Genomic DNA, 22295 nt, shown 5'->3' with positions numbered 1-22295 from the left:
CCTCCTCTGCAAACGTATTATTACCCCAAAAAACACAGGTTTGGAAGCAAAAGCATCTGCCAAGGTAATGCTTTGAAATCTTGAATGCAAGGCAGAATTCTTGGAATTATTTCAGCAGGAGTATGAAATTATTTCAGCAAAAATGTTTTCCCAGAAACTCCATAATCAAGATTCTAGAGTCATGCCAGAACTTGCTTACTGTTCCTTTTCCTGGATAATTCATGCGGATTTTCAATTCTGATGCAAAGGTTTTGCATGTGTCCTTAAATCACTGCAATGACAACCCCATGGAGGAAAATAGGATTGTCAGAAAAGCCTTTCGATTTGCAATTTTGGTTTGTCACTTGTCTCAGAAGTTGTCAACAACAACATCTAGTGACAGGACTGCTATCTGGATTCAGCAGAAAATGGGCACACGTAATTAGGATGTACTATGAAGTAGCAATTAGCTAAATATAGTACAAATTGACAGTTAGCATTCTTTGAGAATTTGAGGACAAGCTAAGAGGGCAAGAATTTTGTCTGTTTTTACTGGAGAGGGTGCATAGTCTTTTGCAGAAGTGGGGCGGGGGGAGAGGGAGGGAGAGAGAGAGAGAGAGAGAGAGAGAGAGAGAGAGAGAGAGAGACTCTTCAAGCAACCACAGAACGAGTCATCCATTTTATCACAATTCCCAGAGGGAAAGTGAATCATCTCTTTGGAAACTGGCCACCAGCCGCCTTTGTCTGTGAACTTCTGAACACAAACAAGCAACACAGATGAGTTCCTTGGATACTGCATTCATATTCTGAATGTTTACATTGCTCTCTTTTGCAATGGGATGTTTGCAAGCACACATTTCTCATCCTAAATTCCATTAAGAGGAAACGTTAACTGAATCTATATGCTGATATTATTAATTATTATTATTATTATTAACTATTCTAATGATTGTTGAATGTTACTTTTTTGATGTAGGTTGCTTATTCTAAAGTTATGTTTTATTATCACATTTCTGTATCGCATTAGATTGTTATAAGTTGTACATTTTTTGTTCCTTCAATTTGTAAACCCCCTTGAGTATTGTAAGATAGAAAGGCGGTATACAAATTAAAAATGATGATGAATCTGTCCAATATTCATTAGGTAATCTCAGCTCTATATTCAAGCGCAAGCCTGGTAGCCACAGGTGACAAGGAAATTACGTGCAGGTGAGTGAGCAGGCTGGCCAAGGAGAGACAAGCGCTCCGTCCCTCTTTATGAACCAAATGGATTGCAGAGGTAAAGGTAAAGGACCCCTGGACAGTTAAGTCCAGTCAAAGGGGTTGCAGCGCTCATCTCGCTTTCAGGCCGAGGGAGCCGGCGTTTGTCCACAGACAGCTTTCCGGGTCATGTGGCCAGCTTGACTAAACTGCTTCTGGCGCAATGGAACACTGTGACAGAAGCCATAGGGCATGGAAACTCCATTTATCTTCCCGCCACAGTGGTACCTATTTATCTACTTGCACTGGCATGCTTTCGAACTGCTAGGTTGGCAGGAGTTGGGACCGAGCAACGGGAGCTCACCCCATCGCGGGGATTTGAACAGCCGACCTTTTGATCAAGCAAGCCCAAGAGGCATGGATTGCAGAGGAGGGAAACTGCAGCACTAAAATTCAGTAGGTTGACGCAAGAGGGATGGAGCGCTTGTCTCTCCTCTCGCAGTCCCAAGGACTATCTATTTTTAAAGACTCGTCACTTTTATGAATTTATTAGCAAGGTTGATTTATCTGAGATATCAGCAGCATGCTAAAACTGCCCCCCACCCAACGAGATCAACTGGAGAAGTCCTGCTACAAGTTGTATATGAAAATGAGAGGCAGTGTAAGTTTTCCCCAGTGGTGGTGGGGTGGGGATCTTATCTGTGATTATCCCTTGATTGTTGAAGGCATTGCCTGGCAAACCTAACTGCTTCAGAGTCTTCAGCTCCTTGGTAAACAATATTATGGATTCCTTTTTGGACTGGCATCTTATAGTGGGCATGAGCAGAGATATAATGGAGAAGATTTTGATTGTGGGAGGTGGTAATTATTTTTATCACCACACATAGGAAGGCTCATTATATCTATAGCGGTGAGTTCATTTATTGATTTGACGGATTTGTTCTTGCAAGTTTAGAAAAGATGGAATGTAAACATGTAAGTAAAACAAGCAGGGAAAACTGCCTTTGCTCCAAAGATGTGTTGTGGTAAGATTAAAGAGCCAGAAGCATCTCCCACTGATGACTGGGTATCTTTTACAGTGGTACCTCAGGTTACATACGCTTCAGGTTACAGACTCCGCTAACCCAGAAATATTACCTCAGGTTAAGAACTTTGCTTCAGGTTGAGAACAGAAATCGTGCTCTGGCGGCGCGGCGGCAGCAGGAGGCCCCATTAGCTAAAGTGGTGCTTCAGGTTAAGAACAGTTTCACGTTAAGAACGGACCTCCGGAACAAATTAAGTACTTAACCCGAGGTACCACTGTATTTAAGAAAATACAAAGGTAAAAGCCCTGCTGTAGCAATGAGGCTTACTGAATATCACTACTGTTTGTTTGTTTTTAAAAGGTTTAATTGTAAACACTTTGAAATCAGGCTTATGTTGATTTGAAATTTGAGAGAATAACCGTGAAAATAAAGAAAACCAGAAAAGCACTTCACACACTGAGAGTCTCTAGAGCTGTAAGACTTTCATTTTAAAATCAGTAACATACCGTAACATAAAAGATTTGGCTCTCACTATAACATCCCAAAGAGCCAAATATGCTACAACAATGCATGTGCCAAAGGTGACGCAATCAGAGGTCTGGCCAAAATGTATAAATAATGAACACCGCACCGTTTTTAAAGGAACCAGGCTAGTGCCAGGCACATTGCCAGTTACAATACAAAACACAATGAGGACCCCTATGCAAAACGCACAACGAACAACAACACCCACATATGTACAAATATACCTGCAAAACACTTCATGTGTATATTTCGCTCAAATACACACAGAGATTAACCTTAAGTAACACAAAACTAAATGGAAAAGAAACTGAAAATAAATGTTTCACTCACACCAACCCAGCCCTGCTGAAGGTGGGATGTCAGCCTTAACGCTAAATTTCCTGCCTTTTGTTGCAAACATCATGTCAGCTATATGGGTTTAAGCCTCATTTCCTGTTAGGGTGTTTTTCTTTCTAAAAACATTCATGCAAGTTCATAGCACATGTGATTTACAGTTCTGAGCAACAAAAAAGGAAAGAAAGTGGTTGGATTTGTTTTTTTCCTGCAGTCTCATGAGAAATTTGTGTTGTATGTATAAAGACCGCTACTGCAAATATTTGTGCAAAAAAAAAATCAGGCAAATTACTTAACCCTGTTAAATCAGGAAAGGGGTATATTTGTCACTCCAGATCTTGCTGGACTACAGCTGCCATCCTTCCTGACTACTGCATATGTTGGCTAGTGGAATGATGGGAGCTGGGAAAGGAGGAGAAAGGGAAAGGCCCATTGTATAGGTGGGAGACCTTGCAAATAAACGGCTCAGGACCACAAACCTCAAGGACCGCCTCTTTACATATAAACCTACCCAGACCCCGATATCATCCTCTGAGGCCCTTCTGTGTGTGCTTCCTCCTCGAGAGGTCCGGAGGGTGGCAACACAAGAACAGGGCCTTCTCTGCAGTGGCTCCCCGTCTGTGGAATGCTCTCCCCAGGGAAGTTTGCCTGGCGCCTTCGTTATAAACCTTTAGGCACCAGGCAAAAACATTCCGTTTAAACCAGGCCTTCTGTTGACATCCTATACCCTTTTACAATGCGGCTCTTTTGTGTGGGGGGGTATTATTGGGTTATTATTCTTATTTTGATTTTATATATTGTGATCTTTTCTGTGAACCGCCCTGAGACCTCCGGGTATAGGGCAGTATATAAATTCAATAAATAAATCAAATAAATAAATGCTGCTCTATTGCACTGCAATGGCTACCTGTAAGCTACTAGACCCAAGTTGTTGGTAACAGTTTATAAAGTCCTAAGTGGCACAGGAAGGGACGCAGGTGGCGCTGTGGGTTAAACCACAGAGCCTAGGACTTGCCGATCAGAAGGTCAGCGGTTCGAATCCCCGTGACGGGGTGAGCTCCCGTTGCTCGGTCCCTGCTCCTGCCAACCTAGCAGTTCAAAAGCACATCAAAGTGCAAGTAGATATATAGGTACCGCTCCAGCGGGAAGGTAAACGGCGTTTCTGTGCGCTGCTCTGGTTCACCAGAAGCAGCTTAGTCATGCTGGCCACATGACCCGGAAGCTGTACGCTGGCTCCCTTGGCCAATAAAGCGAGATGAGCGCCGCAACCCCAGAGTCGGCCACGACTGGACCTAATGGTCAAGGGTCCCTTTACCTTTACCTAAGTGGCACAGGACTGCCTCCTCCAATACCAAATGGCTCAACCCTGCCTGGTGGAATAACCTTCCCATTTGTGCTTGCTCCCTTCAGCTAAAGACACTTGCTTAACTACACCTTTTCAGTCTGATATGTTTCCCCCGAAAAGCAAGGGGTGGATAGTTTTCCCCCCATTAGTGTGACTTTAGTTTTATTCCTTGGTGTAATTTTATTGTTTATCCTTTGACATACATCTCCCCGGGCTCTGTTCAACAAAGGGTGATTCATAAATAACATAAATAAAGCCACTCTGAAGTCAGCACATTTTAATGTTCTTCTGTATAGATCTGCTAGTTAAATATGCCTCCCCTCCCCACTTAAGAGAATTGTTTCCGAGTGTTAAAAAATAATATTTGGAGTTAAGACTTTAATTAGTTTAAGTTGGTTTACAGGGAGGGAAAAATATGTGCCATTATCTGATTATTAAAAAATCACAACTCAATATTTTGGGACAAGAATGGATCGGAATATTTTGGGGGTTTCAAAAGCCACGCGATATTTGTCATACATTTCCTGATGCGAGGCAAAAATGAACAGATTTTTAAAGCCCTTGGGATTTGCTTCCTTGATAGATGTTGCCATCTGAAATAAATGAAAGTCTATGTAGGCAAAAACAGAAGAGCAGAACTTATATAAACTAACTTTTTAAATGACTTAAATTACTCTTAGCAGAATGTTGCACAAATATACTTATTTCGAAGCTTTAAGGGTCCCTGAGAGACTTCTAAATATGATGCTACAGTATGCCCAATATCATGGGGGGGGGCAGTGAAAGCAGCATTTTATCTACCATATGTTTGGTTACCAGCAAACCTATTTTATGCCTCATTGGTCCCATCAGAAATTTCCTTTTCCTGTTGTTTAAAAGCCAGCCCTCTGAGCAATATGCCAGAACTTGAATCATCGTTGTCAAACAGACGGAAAGCACAGAGAGCAAGCCTCAACTTCATCCGAAATAATGGGCACCTGTCAATCAACTACATATATACAGGGAAATATAGATGAGCATTATTCCCAGGTGGAAACCATTATTCCCTGGTGGAAACCAATTCATTGCACTGTGATTCAACTGTGCTGTAGTAAAGAGAAAATTCAGACAATCAATGGGTGTGTGGGGATGCTCATCTCAAATCCCATTCTACATGTCAGCTCCTTGCCTAGAGCTATCCAATCCCGGGCAGCTAGCACCGTGCACAGAATCAGCTTTTTGATACCTTCTGACAAACGTTCAAAAACTCCTACTCTGGAGACAAGCACAAAGCTTAACTCTACATGTGATGATAGTTGGCTGACAAACAGCAGGATGTCAGCATATGTATACATTTGAAGCGGCTCACTGTATACAGTAGCTATGTAGATTATTAGCACTGCAGCTTATTTTTCTAAGGCAAAAAAACCAGATTTAGTATTTAAAGCAATCTGGAGACAGAAGATCGACAGCAGTCCAGGCTTACTTCACAGAAGATAAATCCAGTGTTTCGTATTAATGGCTTGTTTCTACAAGGAGGAGACTGCAAATGCTTTGACATCAAATCCAAATTATAATTGATAATTTGGATTATCAAATCCAAACTCTTCTACATCTGGACAGTGTTCGAAATTAGCCAGGAGCCAGGCGCATTTTGCACCTGACTGCTGGCCACTTGCGACCAAGTGAGCATGCCTGACATCTCTGCCATCTGGAGGTGAATGCCCATAGCTGTCAACGTTTCCCTTTTTTTAAGGGAAATTCCCTTTTTTATATATATATAATTTTTTATTAGTTTTTTTTAACATATCATTTTCAACAGTAATTAAACATACTTTTACATCTTATTCAAATTTTTGACTTCCATCAATCCATCAATTTTCCAATCTAATCTCTCAGCATGCATTTCTTATCTTCCCTATTACATTTCAAACTCATAACCAATATCTCTATCTTTTTCTACTTTGTAACACTTCGTATATTTCTCCTTACAAAACTTCTTGTAGTCCTACTAGTGTAATTTGTTGATTACAGTTGCTCTTCAAATAATTCATATACTTCTTCCAATCTTCTGTAAATCTCTGGTCCCGCAGGTTTCAAATCCTTCCTGTCATTTTGTCCAATTCTGCATAGTCCATTAATTTCGTCTGCCATTCTTCTTTCGTCGGAATTTCCCTTATTCCAAATAGGATTCCTCGCAAGAAAAGGGAAAAGTTGACAGCTATGTGCATGCCTGGGGATCACTGGATCTGGTCTGCTTTCACACACTAATACTCCATCCTGTAGAATTCTATCAGTATATTTTATCTACACATTCAAAATGAATTTCTGGAACCAACATGCTTTTTCTGCGCAGCCTGAGAAGCAGTCACCATTAAGAAAAAGAGGTCGGAATAAGACTGTCCCTGGATCAAGCAACTTTTCTTCTTTAAGTTCTCAAGGCTCTTAAACTAGCTCAAGGTTGTCATCTGAACTACCCAGATGCTTAACTGAGAATCAATCAGTCAGTCCATCACTTGAAAAGTAAGACGTACCCCAAAATGGCAACTAGACATTCCATTTTTCGTGACGGTAACCTTGCTTTAAGGAGCCATTTGGCGCCTAGCTGATATATCTGAGTTTCTAACACTGCATCCTGGGCCATCACATCACTTGATTCTCATTATCCTATAGGGCAGCCATCACCCACCAGCTGCTTTATAGATGATGCTAGACTACAACTCCTATCATTCCTTGCCATGGGCCTCGCTGGCTCTAACAATATCCACATGGCATTACCTAAACCACAACAGTTGCCGCTGAAAGCCTGAGCAGTATTTAGAAAACTTGGGTGCCAGATGTTTAGAATCATGCCAAGGAGGGGGCCATTAGTTTACTCCATTTTGCAGCTCTTCTCAAAGAAGGGGGTACTTTATTTACTCTGTAACTACATGCCTGCAGATGTTTCCAGGGCTGGTAATTAAATCTAGGCTACTTCCACACAAAGCATTGTGCACACTCATAATATACTTTGAAATATTACTGCCATCTATTCATCCACTGACAAACCTAGACAGCATCTTAAAAAAGGAAAGAAAAAAGCAGAGACATCACCTTGCCATCAAAGGTCCGTATAGTTAAAGCTATGGTCTTCCCAGAAGTGATGTATGGAAGTGAGAGCTGGACCATAAAGAAGGCTGATCGCCGAAGAATTGATGCTTTTGAATTATGGTGCTGGAGGAGACTCTTGAGAGTCCCATGGACTGCAAGAAGATCAAACCTATCCATTCTGAAGGAAATCAGCCCTGAGTGCTCACTGGAAGGACAGATCGTGAAGTTGAGGCTCCAATACTTTGGCCACCTCATGAGAAGAGAAGACTCCCTGGAAAAGACCCTGATGTTGGGAAAGATGGAGGGCACAAGGAGAAGAGGACGACAGAGGACGAGATGGTTGGACAGTGTTCTTGAAGCTACCAGCATGAGTTTGACCAAACTGCGGGAGGCAGTGGAAGACAGGAGTGCCTGGTGTGCTCTGGTCCATGGGGTAATGAAGAGTCGGACATGACTAAACGACTAAACAACAACATTCATCCATTGCAGAAGAACTGCATCCCCCATGCTCTTCCAAATCTAGCCTGGCCTTGGGAGGGGGGAATTATTAGGATATATAATTAAGAGGCATACATTAGCTGCAGTCCTCCAGCCTAGAATACAGAATTTTCATTTGCTCCAGAACTTCTGACTTACATTTCTGTCCCTGGTTTTAGGCTTCTCTCCTACCTACTGCCTGTGAAAACCCAGCAAGTCACTGTTATTAGTGCTATTAAATGTATTTTGCTTCCATTTCCCCACCCCTGGCACCATAAAGGGAATCCTTATGAACTAAGATCCTTAAAAGAGGATGAACATCTATTAAACAATAATAAAACAAAACACTGCTATTTAAATTGTCGTGTTTTTTTCTTTTAAAATTCTGCTGTTTGTTTATGAGGTGTAGGCTGCTGTGGGTGGACTTTGCCCCCCAAAATAAGTCTATGAATAATTTTATAACCACCACATAATGTGGATTCCGGCATCTTGACTAATGAGCCATTCTGGAGAACCTGAAAGCCTGATAAACTTTCATGGCATTCTGGTTGAGCCTAAGAAAGCTATTGCTCATCTGCAGAGTTATTTTTTTAAGTGAAGACATTCTGGACTTTCAGAAAGCACTGTCAGCTTCCCCCAAGCCTTTCAAGTTAAATTAAAAGCACAATAGGGCTAATACCATCTTCCTCTCATTCCTTCCACACGTTAAGAAGAAATGCAGTTGTCTCCTGCAGCCCTCACTAATATAATCCCCATGCTATATAGTGCTGCATGGCTGAGTTTTATTTCGTTTTTAATGTGGCTTGTTGAGCAACAGTTTTGCTTTATCAGACATGCATCTGTCAGTAGCATAAAACTGGAACACCACAGATGTCTGTCTCCTGGCTGGTGTCAGCATAGCAGGCGAGTGCTCCAGGGAGAAAACGGGTAACGCTTCCTGGAAGCCGATATCAATAACTACAGCTGTTAAGTAAAGGTATGAGAAGGAGAGGGTTGAACTGGAACAACAGAATTCTGTGGACCAGCCTTTGCCCACCAGATGTTTTGGACTACAACTCCCATCAGCGCCAGCCAGCAGTCATGCTGACTGGGGTTGTTGGGAGTTGTAGTCCAGCACATCTGGGGTGCAAAGGCTGGTCTAGACAGGAACCTGGCACGGATCGTATTGATCAATTTACAGTCACTGTAAAGTTTCTCGCAACTAGACTACACACCTTCCCTATATGCATGTGTTTGTGGGTGCACACATAAAGGTAAAGGGACCCCTGACCATTAGGTCCAGTCGTGGCCGACTTACTTTACTGGCCGAGGGAGCCGGCGTACAGCTTCCGGGTCATGTGACCAGCATGACTGAGCCGCTTCTGGTGAACCAGAGCAGCACACGGAAACGCCGTTTACCTTCCCGCTGGAAGGTATCTACTTGCACTTTGACGTGCTTTCGAACTGCTAGGTTGGCAGGAGCAGGGTGCGAGCAACGGGAGCTCACCCCGTTGCGGGGATTCGAACCGCTGACCTGCTGATCAGCAAGTCCTAGGCTCTGTGCTTTAACCCACAGCGCCACCCGCACACATACACACACCTTAAACCCATGCACTTCTGTGCAGTGTTAGAAACTCAGATATATAACCTAGCTGGCAAATGGCTCCTTAAACCAAGATTACAGTCGTCAAAATGGAACAGCTAGTTGAATTTGGGGGTAAGACGGCTTTAAAGTCTTACTTTTCAAATGGAGGACTTGGCAGTGATTGATTCTCAGTTAAACATCTGGCTAGTTCAGATGACAACCTTGAGCTAGGTTAAGAGCTTTGAGAACTTAAAGAAGCAAAGTCACTTGATCCAACCAGGGACAGTCCACATATATATATTGGTCTATTCTGACCTCTTTTTCTTAATGGTGACTGCTCCTGCTCAGGCTGCACATGAAAAAAATGCAATTTGGTTCCAGAAATTCATTCTGATTGTGCAGATAAAATATAACTGATAGAATTCTGCAGGATGGGGTACTAGTGTGTGAAAACAGCCCAGATCCAATGACCCCAGATGGTTATGGTAAATGATATCCTGGCACCCAGGCATCTTCAGTTGGTCGCCAGTGGTCAAAAGCCAGGTGCAAAATGCTCCTGGCGCCTGGCTAATTTCAAACACTGCTTCTGTGCCCAAGAACCTGAGGCCTCATATGCCTACTCTATACCAAACTCCTTCCCTATCTGAGACATTCTGTTTCTGCATATCACAAACCACAGGAGGGGAGTGTGCCCTTGTGCTCTGGTCCAGCAAAAATGGGATGCTGGCCTAGGTGGGCCACTGGCCTGATCCAGCACACTGTTCTTATGTTCCTACACTAGGTAAAGGTAAAGGGACCCCTGACCATTAGGTCCAGTCATGGCCAACTCTGGGGTTGCGGTGCTCATCTCGCTTTATTGGCCGAAGGAGCCGGTGTACAGCTTCCGGGTCATGTTGCCAGCATGACTAAGCCGCTTCTGGCAAACCAGAGCAGCACACGGAAACGCCGTTTACCTTCCCGCCAGAGCGGTACCTATTTATCTACTTGCAGTTTGACGTGCTTTTGAACTGCTAGGTTGGCAGGAGCAGGGACTGAGCAACGGAAGCTCACCCCGTCGCGGGGATTTGAACCGCCGACCTTCTGATCAGCAAGTTCTGATCGGTTTAACCCACAGCGCCACCCGCGTCCCTATTCCTACACTAGAGTCTGGGGTTAAATAGAAAAGTCCTAATACAACTCTAAAATGGCTAAGCACACAATGCCAACTTTTACAAACGAGCCTCAGTTGAAATTGCAGCTCGGATTTTAAACTCTGCTCAGTAGAATAACAAACAGTTAAGCTCGGCTGCTAACAAGCCCTCCGAACGGATATTTCAGATGTTTGCGGGCTATAAAGTTTTGCATCTGAGAAATTTCAAAAATGTCCGCCTTCCTGTGGAATGCCTGCTTTTGGCATAAACCAAGGCATTACTGAATGCAGGAAGCTCAGCTTTTCTTCTTAAATTTTGCAAGTCCTTTCTGTTTCTATTTTAAATTTAATTAAATGAAGTGTTGGGGGGGAGTTTCAAGGTAGAAAGCTCCAGATTCTCACTAGGAAAGAGAACTGCCGGTTTTTCTCCAAGGGTGACCAAAGAAATCCAAGAGAGTTTGCAAGGGACACTAAGAAGGAATTGGATTAATTCCCAATGTTTGCATAACGGACCAGTAATTCCAGTCTCCACATGCCCTAAAGGAAGTGTTGCATCACTTTCTGGGACGAAGAGGATGGGCCCCATCCTTTCCTTCAACACTAGAGCAGTTGGAGGGAACAGGATCTCATCTCTACAGTCATGCTATGCTCCAAGTACAGTACATTCACATCTTATGTGGCGGTTATGATCTGGGGATGGGATGGATACACAAGCTGCATATACTCAAACCAGTGTCAGAAACTCAGATATACAGTGGTAAAAGTGTGTGGGTCATCTCTAGTCCTGAGGTGGTCACAGGAGGACTTTAGAAGCCCAACAATGAAGCTGAACGTTGAAAGATCCAGGACCGATAAAAGACTTCTTCATGCATTGCATAGTCAAAACTACGGAACTTGCCCCCTCAAGAGGGATAATGACCACCAACGTGGATGGCTTTAAAAGAGGATTAGACAAAATCATGGAGGAGGGGTCTATCAATGGCTACTAGCCATGACGGCTAGGCTCTACCTCCACAGATGGAGGTAGCAATGCTTTGAAATATCAGATGCTGGAAACTACCGGAGGGGAAAGTGCTCATGTTCTGCTTCCCACAGGCATCTGGTTGTCCACTGTGAAAACAGGATGCTGGAATAGATGTTCCATTGGCCTGATTCAGCAGGCTATTCTTATGTTCAAAACCACAGGGATAGCAACTTGATAACTCAGAGTGTGGTGCTGATAACGCCAAGGTTGTGGGTTTGAACCCAGCTGCATGTTAGTTTCTAGATGGTTCTTGATTATTTCCAACTCAATGATTCTAGGCGTGATTCCCTTTTCAGCTCAAAGCTCAAGAAGAGGGCTACGGCTTCCTATTTTCACACTCCACACTCCAAAGTGTTTGGATTGCAACTTGCTCCAAAGAACAGCAAGACTACGGGAATAATCCCCTGTTCCCTTCCCCTACTCCAGGGTTGAGGGGAAGTCTGGGAAGGCTTGGAGCTGGAAAAAGGAGCAAGGGATTCACCGAGTTCTAGAGGTGCAGCATGAGGTCAGGAACATGCAGGATCTTGCCCATCTAATATTTGGCTGGCTACCAAAGACGCTCCAAAATTGTCACACTTATCGCTATCATTACAAGTAGAAATGGCTGCTATGGATCAATAGGCCTGGCTGGTATTTATTGATATAGACTTGATACATAGCTCACTAGATAGCTCATTAAACGTGGTCAGGTAAATATTAGCAATTCATATATGTAGCATGTTTATTTTATTTATCTATACAAAACATTCCTTTCCCACCCACTGGCTACAACTTGGAACCTAGGAATAGATAAAACAGCCTTACAAATTCACACGAAGGGGTTGTTTTTTTAAAAAAATCGCAAAATATTAAAACTATTATAAGTGCAGCAATAATCAAACGCACAGAACTTCATCTTGATATGCGCTTTAATGCATATTTAATACATGTTCAACAAACTAATGTAATCTTGAGAATAAAATGTAATAGTTGGGGAGTTAACAGCTGGCATTTTTTGTGTGTGTCACATATTGCCTTAATTAGTTCACATATGCAATCTTGCCTTCTAAAGACTTTGTGTGCACACTCTTTCTCTTTGAAAAAAAACCCTCTTCCTCATTTACACTAACAGGGTTGTTGGCTTATGGAATACCTGCTGAACCACAACAAACAGAATGGTGAGTGTCTGTCTAAACCATATGCTGCAAAAAAAGAGGGTCACAAGAAACTGTTGTGGGCAACACAAAGTACCCATTTCACAGGGGGGGGGTGAAATATTGACGGTGCTCAGAATTCAACAAAACAGGTGAAATACCTACACACAAAATAAAACACAGACAAAAATGCCAACTATTCTCCCCCTATAAAAAATGCAAACTTGCCAACCAAAGTGGTGGGGGAGGACACAAATAAAATATCCATTTTTAAAATTAAAATTTAAAAGCTGGTAGAGGGTCTTAGCCAAGGGGGGAGAGTTCTTAGGGTATCTTGGTGCACACAAGTGCTATATTTGGGGCATAGTTGTAAATACATGCCTTCAGTCCATTCTGCCTGCCAATTACAATTTGTTGATAATTTAAAAGTACAGTCATGTGCTTCTTCTGGTAACAATTCCGCTCACAAGTAGCTCCGAGGCTGTAATCAGAGCTGAACTATTTCACTGGCTTGTGCAATACTATAACGAGAAGATTCCGTCTCCAGCCCTGTTTAATTAGCTACCTCATGCTAATTAGGAGCTGCATCATGTGAGAAGGTAAGAAATCGCTAGAGTTGCAACTAAAAGAGCAACTCCAAAAACAGAAAGCTTGGGCTATTCTGTCCACCTAACACATATTTTCATGACTAGACAATTTGAGGAACTGAAGATTATTATTTTTTTGCTCTTCTAAGATTTTCCCAAATGTTCAGCTGTTTCAGTTTACAATTACAGCAATTTGAGGCATAGACATCTGATTTTCAGAAAGTGACAACATGTCTTTTTTTGGACATCCCCTTTCTAAATGAGAGGCAGAGCTTTCCCCTGAAAAAGAAAAAACAGCAGGAATAGAGATACTAAAGTCTACAGAAACGTCTAACGCCTGCTTCCCACCCACCCACCTTTTTTGTTTTCTTTCTTCAAATTTAGAGGTTTCATTTATTTGTAAAATGCTGTCTGCCATAAGCCTTCGGAGGAGGGAGAATCTATCAGGTTCCTTCATCTTTTACCAACTAGTCATAGCAGAACTCTTAACAATTGCTGCACAGTTTCAAGATGTGATCACGTCACAAAGCAGAGCAGGCCTTCAGCACGCTTCCTGAAGGCCAAGCTACAATAGACAATAAATACTTAAATTCACAGATGCATGGTCACTTTTTTAAAAACACTGTAAATAACAGCCGCTTAGAGTAAAGTAAGAATCAGGATCATGCATTTAAGGATGGGGCAGTGGGAGTTAAACTTTTCTTATCATGCCTAATAAAACTGCCCCTGCAAGAGAAAGGTAAAGGTAAAGAGACCCCTGACCATTAGGTCCAGTCGTGACCGACTCTGAGGTTGCGGTGCTCATCTCGCTTTATTGGCCAAGGGAGCCGGCATTCAGTTTCCGGGTCATATGGCCAGCAGTGACTAAGCCAGTTCTGGCGAACCAGAGCAGCGCATGGAACGCCGTTTACCTTCCCGCCAGAGCAGTACCTATTTATGTACTTGCACTTTGACGTGCTTTCGAACTGCTAGATTGGCAGGAGCAGGGACCGAACAACGGGAGCTCACCCCATCGCGGGGATTCGAACCGCCAACCTTCTGATCGGCAAGTCCTAGGCTCTGTGGTTTAACCCACAGCGCCACCCGTTCCCCACTGGCTATTCCTTGAGTCAAAACACAGCAGGGTGGACAGCGTTTTTCACTGACACCATGGCGGGTAGGAAGGCTGAACTACTCCTCCCACCACAGTGCTGATATTCACTGGGAGCCAGAGGCCACCTTGGGCCGAAGATGGTGTGGCCAGCAACCCGCCGTCCACGTGACACTTGTCGCACACCTGTGATGTCACATGTGCATCATCAGGAGGAGGCACATAGTCAGGAGGTGGTCCTTGAGAGGTCATTTGCCCCCTAGAGTTGACACGCCTGTTGGGAGCCCAGAAGCAACCACATTCACTGAAAAATTAAAAGGTTCATGCAGCTGTGCGCTAATGTAATGTGTAGTTTGGTTCTGAGTCTTCCTTATTAAGGTGGGAAAGGAACTCTATAGCCCAAGGTCACATGAAACTAACCACAATTACCTTGAATTTCTGCTTTTTCGCTGGCCAGGTTTAATTCAAATCCATCAAACCTCCTTTGGGGAAGGTTCTCAGGCAGGGTGGAAGGAGAAAGAACTTGCCCATGTGAAGACATATGGTTCTTAACTGTAAACTATATGCAGATCTCAGTCAGCAATTTCTAGATCAACTCTGTATCCTCAACTGGAAACCAGAGTTGGAGGTCATACATTTTCTATTACTGGGGAATGATCAGGAGCTCACCAAGTTAGTGGGTAAATATCTCTATTGGGTTTTTTGTCATCGAAATACACTACAGACGTCTGATCTCCCAGGAGACCTAGAGATGTGACGATAGACTGCTCTGTCTTTCTTTTAGCAAATGTTTTGTGCTATTGGGGAAGTGGTAATTCTTTATTGATTTGTTTTGGATGTTTGTATGTGATGCCAATAAAAGGTTTGATGATGATGATGATGATGATATAGCCCAAGGTAACATTCTGGCAACCCCATCAGGCTTGGTAGGTACGGAGCTATGGAACCGGGTTTCTTTGTGTGGCAGCATGTTATGTTATCTCTGAAAGATCTGTATATTTACAGACATACAAGCAGAGAACGAAGCGTAGCCAAAGAGCTGCTACAGGTAGATCCCCGGAGAAGGGCCGTAGTTCAGTGGCAGAACAGGAATCAGGTTCGATTCCTGACATGTCCAGGGAGAGCCAGAAATATCCTGTCTGAAATTCTGGAGAGCCATTGCCAATCAGTGTAGACATTACTAGGCTAGAGAGACCATTGATCTGACTTCGTATAAGGCAGATTTCTATGTTCTAACCCCCAAAGATAGCACTAACCTCCCTTTCCCCCAAAAAAGTGCTCCCACCCAAAGTTTCAGCAAACTTTTAACTAGAGACACTAAGCCAGCAGTCTCTCTTTTTCTCTGCCCCTTCCAACTACACATGGAGTGTTTTTCCTTAAGGACTGAACCTTCTGTTCTGCACACCAACAAGCATCCATTCCTCCACCACCACCAAATATACATTTGGTGCACATGTACAGAAAGTGATGTACTTGGGGTATTTCATGTTACTAAGATTTTTGCCAGTAGTCTTCCGCTAACAGGGAGTGGTTTGTTTTTATCTACTTCAACGGAGGTTACCCAGGGATACAAGCCAGGAAAAAGCTAGCTTTGCCAAATCTCCTGCCCAAGAAAGAATCCCTTTTCACTCACTCACTCCAAGTCAGCCAAAGCAAAATGCAATCCTATGCATGCTACTCAGAAGTAAGTAGGTTCAGGGAGGGCAAACTGCTCAGCAGTGCAACCTGGGAGACAGAGGGTATGTTACTGAAACCAGGCATAATTCAACAGTACAAAACAAAATTTAAAAAGCAGGATATATATTCAGAAGGAAGGGAGGGAGCAATATCAACGTCCGGTGTGTGTCCCCCCCCTTTTTGTGATGTTAGTACTATATCATGCAAGTTATATTTGGCAAACTGCATCCTTGTCAGAGAACTTTCTTCACTTGCAAAAAGCTGTGTTTGCCCCAGCTGCATGTCTTCATCATAGTGACTGATAAAGAGATAAACTTGGCAGATATCCCTTGTGTCGTATGTACTACCTGTGTACAGGAAAATGTGCATTTCAAAAAAGAAATAATTGTCCTTGAGTAATTAGGTCAGTGGTCTTATACCTGAGAATGCTCATTAGAGATTAAGTAATAAAAATAAAAGCATTGTCATTCCGAATACACCAAGGTAATTATAATCGAACTATTCATGGTAGTATGAAGAGGGATCATTAGCAGCACACAGATTTGAGCAGGAAGAAGCCTTGGGCTTGCACACTCTATCTCGCCTCCTGCCCTGCGTTCAATGGGAGTTTTGGATCTTTTGCATCTCCTTTTAGCCAATCACAGCTTCCCATACCCTCCAAAACCAGGAAGTGGTTTTGGCTGACATGGAGCTACGGTTTGTTTAAGGGACACAGCTTCAGAAACCATGGTTAGGCGCTGGCCTGTTTGAAACTCGTCATAAATTAACATGAACCACAAAGTTTGCCAGTCCAGACGACATGACAATGTCGTTTACTGGGCCATGTGAACATAGCTATAATGATAAAGGCAATGCCATTTAATTGTGAAAGGAAGAAATCACAAGGAAAGTATGCATATTTGGCCAAGAGTCCCTTTGGGACTGTGAACATGGCAACGGATCCTGCTTACAGGGCCACACCAACAGAGGTTTCTGGGCTTGGATGTCTTGGACAAAAACTTTTATCCTATTTCAGCCTAAGATATAACACAGCAGAAGTAAAACCCAGAGATAAAGCCAAGTTGTTATACAAGGTCACCACTCTTAATGATTGTGCTAGCTCTCAGATAACACTGGTCACGACCCAAACAGCCGTGTATAAATGCAGAAAGTGCTACTGCTGTCTCGGCTCCTGCTTTAGAGCAGCCTCCCCAGGCTGGTACTCTCCAGATGTTTTGGATTACTGTTCCCATCAACCCTACCCAGCAAGTGCATTAGGTTGGAGGAAAGCTGTTCTAGAGCAGGCATCCCCAAACTCAGCGCTCCAGATGTTTTGGGACTACAGTTCCCATCAACCCTGACCACTGGTCCTGTTAGCTAGGGATGATGGGAGTTGTAGTTCCAAAACAGCTGGAGGGCTGAGTTTGGGGGTGCCTGCTCTAGAAGATCCCCTTACAGTGGTGCCTCGGTTTAAGAACAGCCCTGTTTACAAACTATTTGGTATACGAACTCTGCAAAACCGTAAGTAGTGTTCCGGTTAGCAAACTTTACCTCAGTCTACGAACGGAAGCTGAATGGTGGAAGGGCACCGGCAGCAGGAGGCCTCATTAGGGAAAGTGTACCTCAGTTTAAGAACAGTTTCAGTTTAGGAACGGACTTCCGGAACTGATTAAGTTCATAAGCCGAGGTACCACTATTCTTTCAATAGATGCAAAGACTTGCATTGGAAAGGAGACAAGGAGAATTTCTAACGTGAGTACTAATTCCAAGCGTACGTTCTTCTCTATCGTACAAGTTTTATATTACAGTACAGGAACATTCCATTATTATCATAATCTGCAACTGGACCTAACCTTTCAGCAAATGCACAGATATTGCTAACACTTTGCACGGTACTCAGCTATGCAAGTGTTTGCAGGATCTTTACATAAAACGCTACAAATGCTGTACTGTGACATAGCTAAACTGATTTTACGCATGCTAAATACACTTTAAATCAGCAGCTTAAAAAAAAGCATGCTGCATATTTATGCTTACTATCACTATAGGTAGCTATTTGAATGGTAAGATGCATAACCTTAATATACAGGTTTCCTTTCCAGCACTGTATTTTTACCTCTCCTTTCCCTCCACTAACCATCATTTTGCAAACAATACAAAAGCATCACCCTGTTTGTTACGTTACTATGGGATGGCTTTAAAAAAAATATGAAAGTAAGTATACAGGGAATATAAAGTATACAGGGAAGTAGTCCCCAGTAAATCTGTCAGCGGACATTATACTTCGTACGGTACCATCAATGTTCATGTCACTTTCCAGCATTAATGTAAGTGCAAATGGCAAGTCCTCATCTCACAGAGCTTTACATTCTAAAGGAGAACAAGTGCAAGGGAATTGGGAATGAATATGCTCAAATATAGTTATGTATCCTTAGGCTTCAAGTGGGTTTTGAGGAAGGATCCGTAAGAATAGAGGTAGTTCTGGGAATAAGAGACCAAAAGTGAGAGGGAAGTGGCAGTACATTTTAAAGGGCAGTACATTTTAAAGGGCAGCTGCTCTTGGCAAAAAGTACAGATCACAGCTGGGGAACATTTGGCCCTCCAGATGTTGCCGCACTACAACTCCCATCATTCCTAACCACTGGCTGTGCTGACCCAGGCTGATGGGAATTGAGGGCCAAAATATGTGCCTAAAGCCTTGAGTACAACCTTGTACTACGTAAACAGACTACCTAAAAATAGAACATACAGGACGACCAAAAAGCTTTTTAAAAAAAGGTGTGCTGTGCCCCATCAGCAATGTGATGTGTGTTAACGTTCGAGAAGCTTAGCTATTCTGAGTATATCGTCAGTTGACAGCACTGGTACCCATAATAACCAGTGAAAAGGATTTTGCAGTAAAAGGGCTTTGCACATCAGTCCTCAATGTGGTTGCTGTTGTTGCTGTTGCTACTTAACAGTCTGCACTGAAGCGTGTTAAATGACTGAAGAGCTCCACACTTGAACAAGGCGGAAAGCAAAATGAAGAACACAAGGAGTCATGAGACAACTTAAAACCTGGACACAAAACACTGATCAAGTGACTTGGAAAGACACTGCTTCCCTCTACAGATGCTTAGTGTAGCGGTTTTTAAAATGAAGTTGCCACCATACTACTGCAAACTGTGTACGACCACAGGCTTACACTCCAAACAGCTTTAACCCAGCTGAAGGAAGAAACGAAGGTGCAGGATTTTTTAAAAGCATGCTAGTGACAGGCCACACGGCCGCTTTACCCTTAAGTTTGTAAGGAGGGAGTTCTTATGTCTCTTGGCGCACTTGGGTTATAGTTGCAAAATTAAGGGAACTGGCGTTCTGGAATTCGGATCCTTTACTTTCTGGGGAATTGTGACTCAGAAAACATCAGCGCATGACTCACTTCCCCTATTTCTAGGGATTTGTACCCCAAACCCTCGTGTGCATTGCCAAAAGCCCTGCCATCATGCCAGGAGCAAACAACCCACCAATTTCACAGCTGCAAGCAGCTCATCTACGGCTGCATCTGCAAGAAACAAGGCAGCTGTTCCCTGCCAGATATCAGGATGAAAACTTCTGCACCACACCTCAAGCAAGAACAGAAGTTGGGGGGGGGGGGGAGAAGCATGCTTTCCTCCAAAACAACACTCTTTTCAAGAGGAAAGAAGAAAAACCATTCCAAAAGTTTTAACTTTTTTTGGAAGGGAGATCAAACACCCCCACCCCAGAAACACAACATAGCTCAGTCGGTAGAACATGAGACTCTCAATCTCAGGGTTGTGGGTTTGAGGGAAAGATTCCTGCATTGCTGGGGTTGGGATAGATGACCCTGGGGGAACCCTTTGCAATTCTGTGGTAAAGGAAAAGGGACCCGTGACCATTAGGTCCAGTCGTGGCCGACTCTGGGGTTGCGGCGCTCATCTCGCTTTATTGGCCGAGGGAGCCGGTGTAAAGCTTCTGGGTCTTGTGGCCAGCATGAATAAGCTGCTTCTGGCGAACCAGAGCAGCACACGGAAGCGTCGTTTACATTCCCGCCGGAGCAGTACCTATTTATCTACTTGCACTGGCATGTTTTCAGACTGCTAGGTTGGCAGGAGCAGGGACCGAGCAACGGGAGCTCACCCCATTGCGGGGATTCGAACCGCCAACCTTCCGACCAGCAAGCCCAAGACTCAGTGGTTTAACCCACAGTGCCACCTGTGTCCCTTTACAATTCTGTGGTGCTCCTTTGCAATTCTGTGGTGCTATGAACCTGGCCAATAATAATAATAATAATAATAATAATAATAATAATAATAGGCTTCTGGTGCCTTGTTCACAAGCTAGATCTTGGCAGGGAAGCGTCGGAAGCCCAGAGACCAGGCAGCGAAGCAAAGGCGAGGCTTACCTGTACCCCGAGCCAGCGGGCAAGCCGCGCAGTGCAAGAGAGTCCACAGCAAAACGTGCTTGGGCGCCCCGCTCATTGTCAAGCTCCCTCGGGGCGCTCGGCTGCTCGGCGGCGGAGGAGAGGCGGGCGCGGCGAGGGGCGCGCGGGGCGAGGGGCTCCTCTGGAGGCGAAGGCGGGTCCCTCGAGGCGGAAAGCGGGCGGGCGAGCGAGCGAGCGAGGCCCCGGCAGAGGCAGCAGCAGCCGCAGCAGCCGCGGCTCTCGGCTGCTTGCTCGGAGGGCGTGTGTGACTCTCCCCCGCCCGCCTTCCCCGCTTCAGCCCTGCCTTGCAGAGGAAACAGGAAATCTTAAAAAGTTCGCAAACAGCTGGGCAGGACTTTCTTAACTCTCGCAGTCAGTTCCTTCTCCGGCCCACCCTCCCTCCCGGGCTCGCTTCGGAGCTGCCTGTCAATCAAGGGCCTGAGGCCAAACCTCCCTCGCCCTCAGGGCGCTCTTTTTCTCACATAAGCTGAGGCAAAAAGAAAAATAATAGTGCCCAGAGAGAGGCGGCTGGGCATCATCGCAGGTCGCCCGCTTGTTTCCTGGAAGGGGACTTCCTTCATCATCTCTGTGGCACGCGCCGTGGCTTTTTTATTTTTATTCGTGGGCGTGGACTGAACCCCCCCCCCCATCAAGTAAATAAATATACTTAGAATCATAGAATTGTGAGGATCATCTAGTCCAGTGGTTCCCAACCTTTTTTTTTTTTTGCCATGCCCCACCTAACCATGGTTACTTTTTAAAAAATAACTTTTTCTCTCTCTTTTTTTCTTTGAAAAAAATCTGGTAACCTTAACCTAAGCATCTCTAAAATCCTGATCCCCTCCCCCCGCCCGACATATAATTCTAATTATTCAAAAAGTGAACTCCTGTAACTCATTCTCGAATTGACCCCCTTAAAAATCAAATAGCCCCCCCCCCGTAGGCCGTGTGCCCCACATTGGGAACCACAGAATTCTGGTCCATCCCCCTGCAAAGCAAGAATTTGCAGCCCTCCCATGTGGGGATCAAGCCTGCAACCTTGGCATTGAATACCCTCCAACATTTCTTTGATGAAAATAGGGATATCCTATTCCATATTATTATTATTACCAAGCCACCTGACTGGGTTGCCCCAGCTACTCTGGGCAGATTACAACATATATAAACAAAAAACATTAAACATTTAAAGAAACTTCCCTATACAGGGCTGCCTTCAGACAGTTCGGGGGTCAGATAACTCCATACCATCCAACATTTCTCCGATGGAAATAGGGACATCCTACCTTACCATCCAACATTTCTCCAATGATAGGGAAAGCAGGACATTCTGGCATGAAATCAGAAACTAGGAGAGCTTCTGCAAATCCGGGGCTGTCCCTGGAAAATAGGAAGACTTGGAGGGTCTGGCATTATCAGCACCACACTCTAACCAACTGAGCCATCTTGCTTAACTAAAAAGCAGAAATAATATTTGAAATTGAAATGCACTCTGAGGTCACTTGCATGATGTTCCAGTGACGCAACTGGCAACCTGACTGAGACACCTTTTTTTTTCTAGAATAAAAGCCGTGGTTAAAAGTGTGGCACTTACTGAAACTACTTCAAGGTGAGTAATGGCACCTTTTTTCCATAAGAAAAGCACTGGCTGTGCCCATGTTTGTATTGTTTGTACTTCTCACATCAGCAATGCAAATGCTAAGAGGAAGAAGGATTTTTTTTTTTTGCAGGGTGCTGTAGAC

The 22295-nt window shown here is 43.9% G+C and overlaps 1 protein-coding gene across 1 annotated transcript in view; it reads right to left on the bottom strand.

Annotated features, from left to right (window-relative positions):
• The window catches only part of TGFBR2 (transforming growth factor beta receptor 2), a 70534-nt gene extending 49607 nt beyond the window's left edge, over window positions 1-20927 (bottom strand). The window contains exon 1 of the mRNA XM_053359498.1: window positions 20539-20927. Coding sequence (XP_053215473.1) covers window positions 20539-20614 — 76 coding nt within the window. The 5' untranslated portion in view covers window positions 20615-20927. The remainder of the gene's footprint in view (window positions 1-20538) is intronic.
• Between the last annotated feature and the right edge of the window lie 1368 nt (window positions 20928-22295).

Source organism: Podarcis raffonei, chromosome 12 (assembly GCF_027172205.1).
Source record: "Podarcis raffonei isolate rPodRaf1 chromosome 12, rPodRaf1.pri, whole genome shotgun sequence".
In the NCBI taxonomy this organism is placed as follows: Eukaryota; Metazoa; Chordata; class Lepidosauria; order Squamata; family Lacertidae; genus Podarcis; species Podarcis raffonei.
This window is presented reverse-complemented; position numbering and strand designations above follow the sequence as displayed.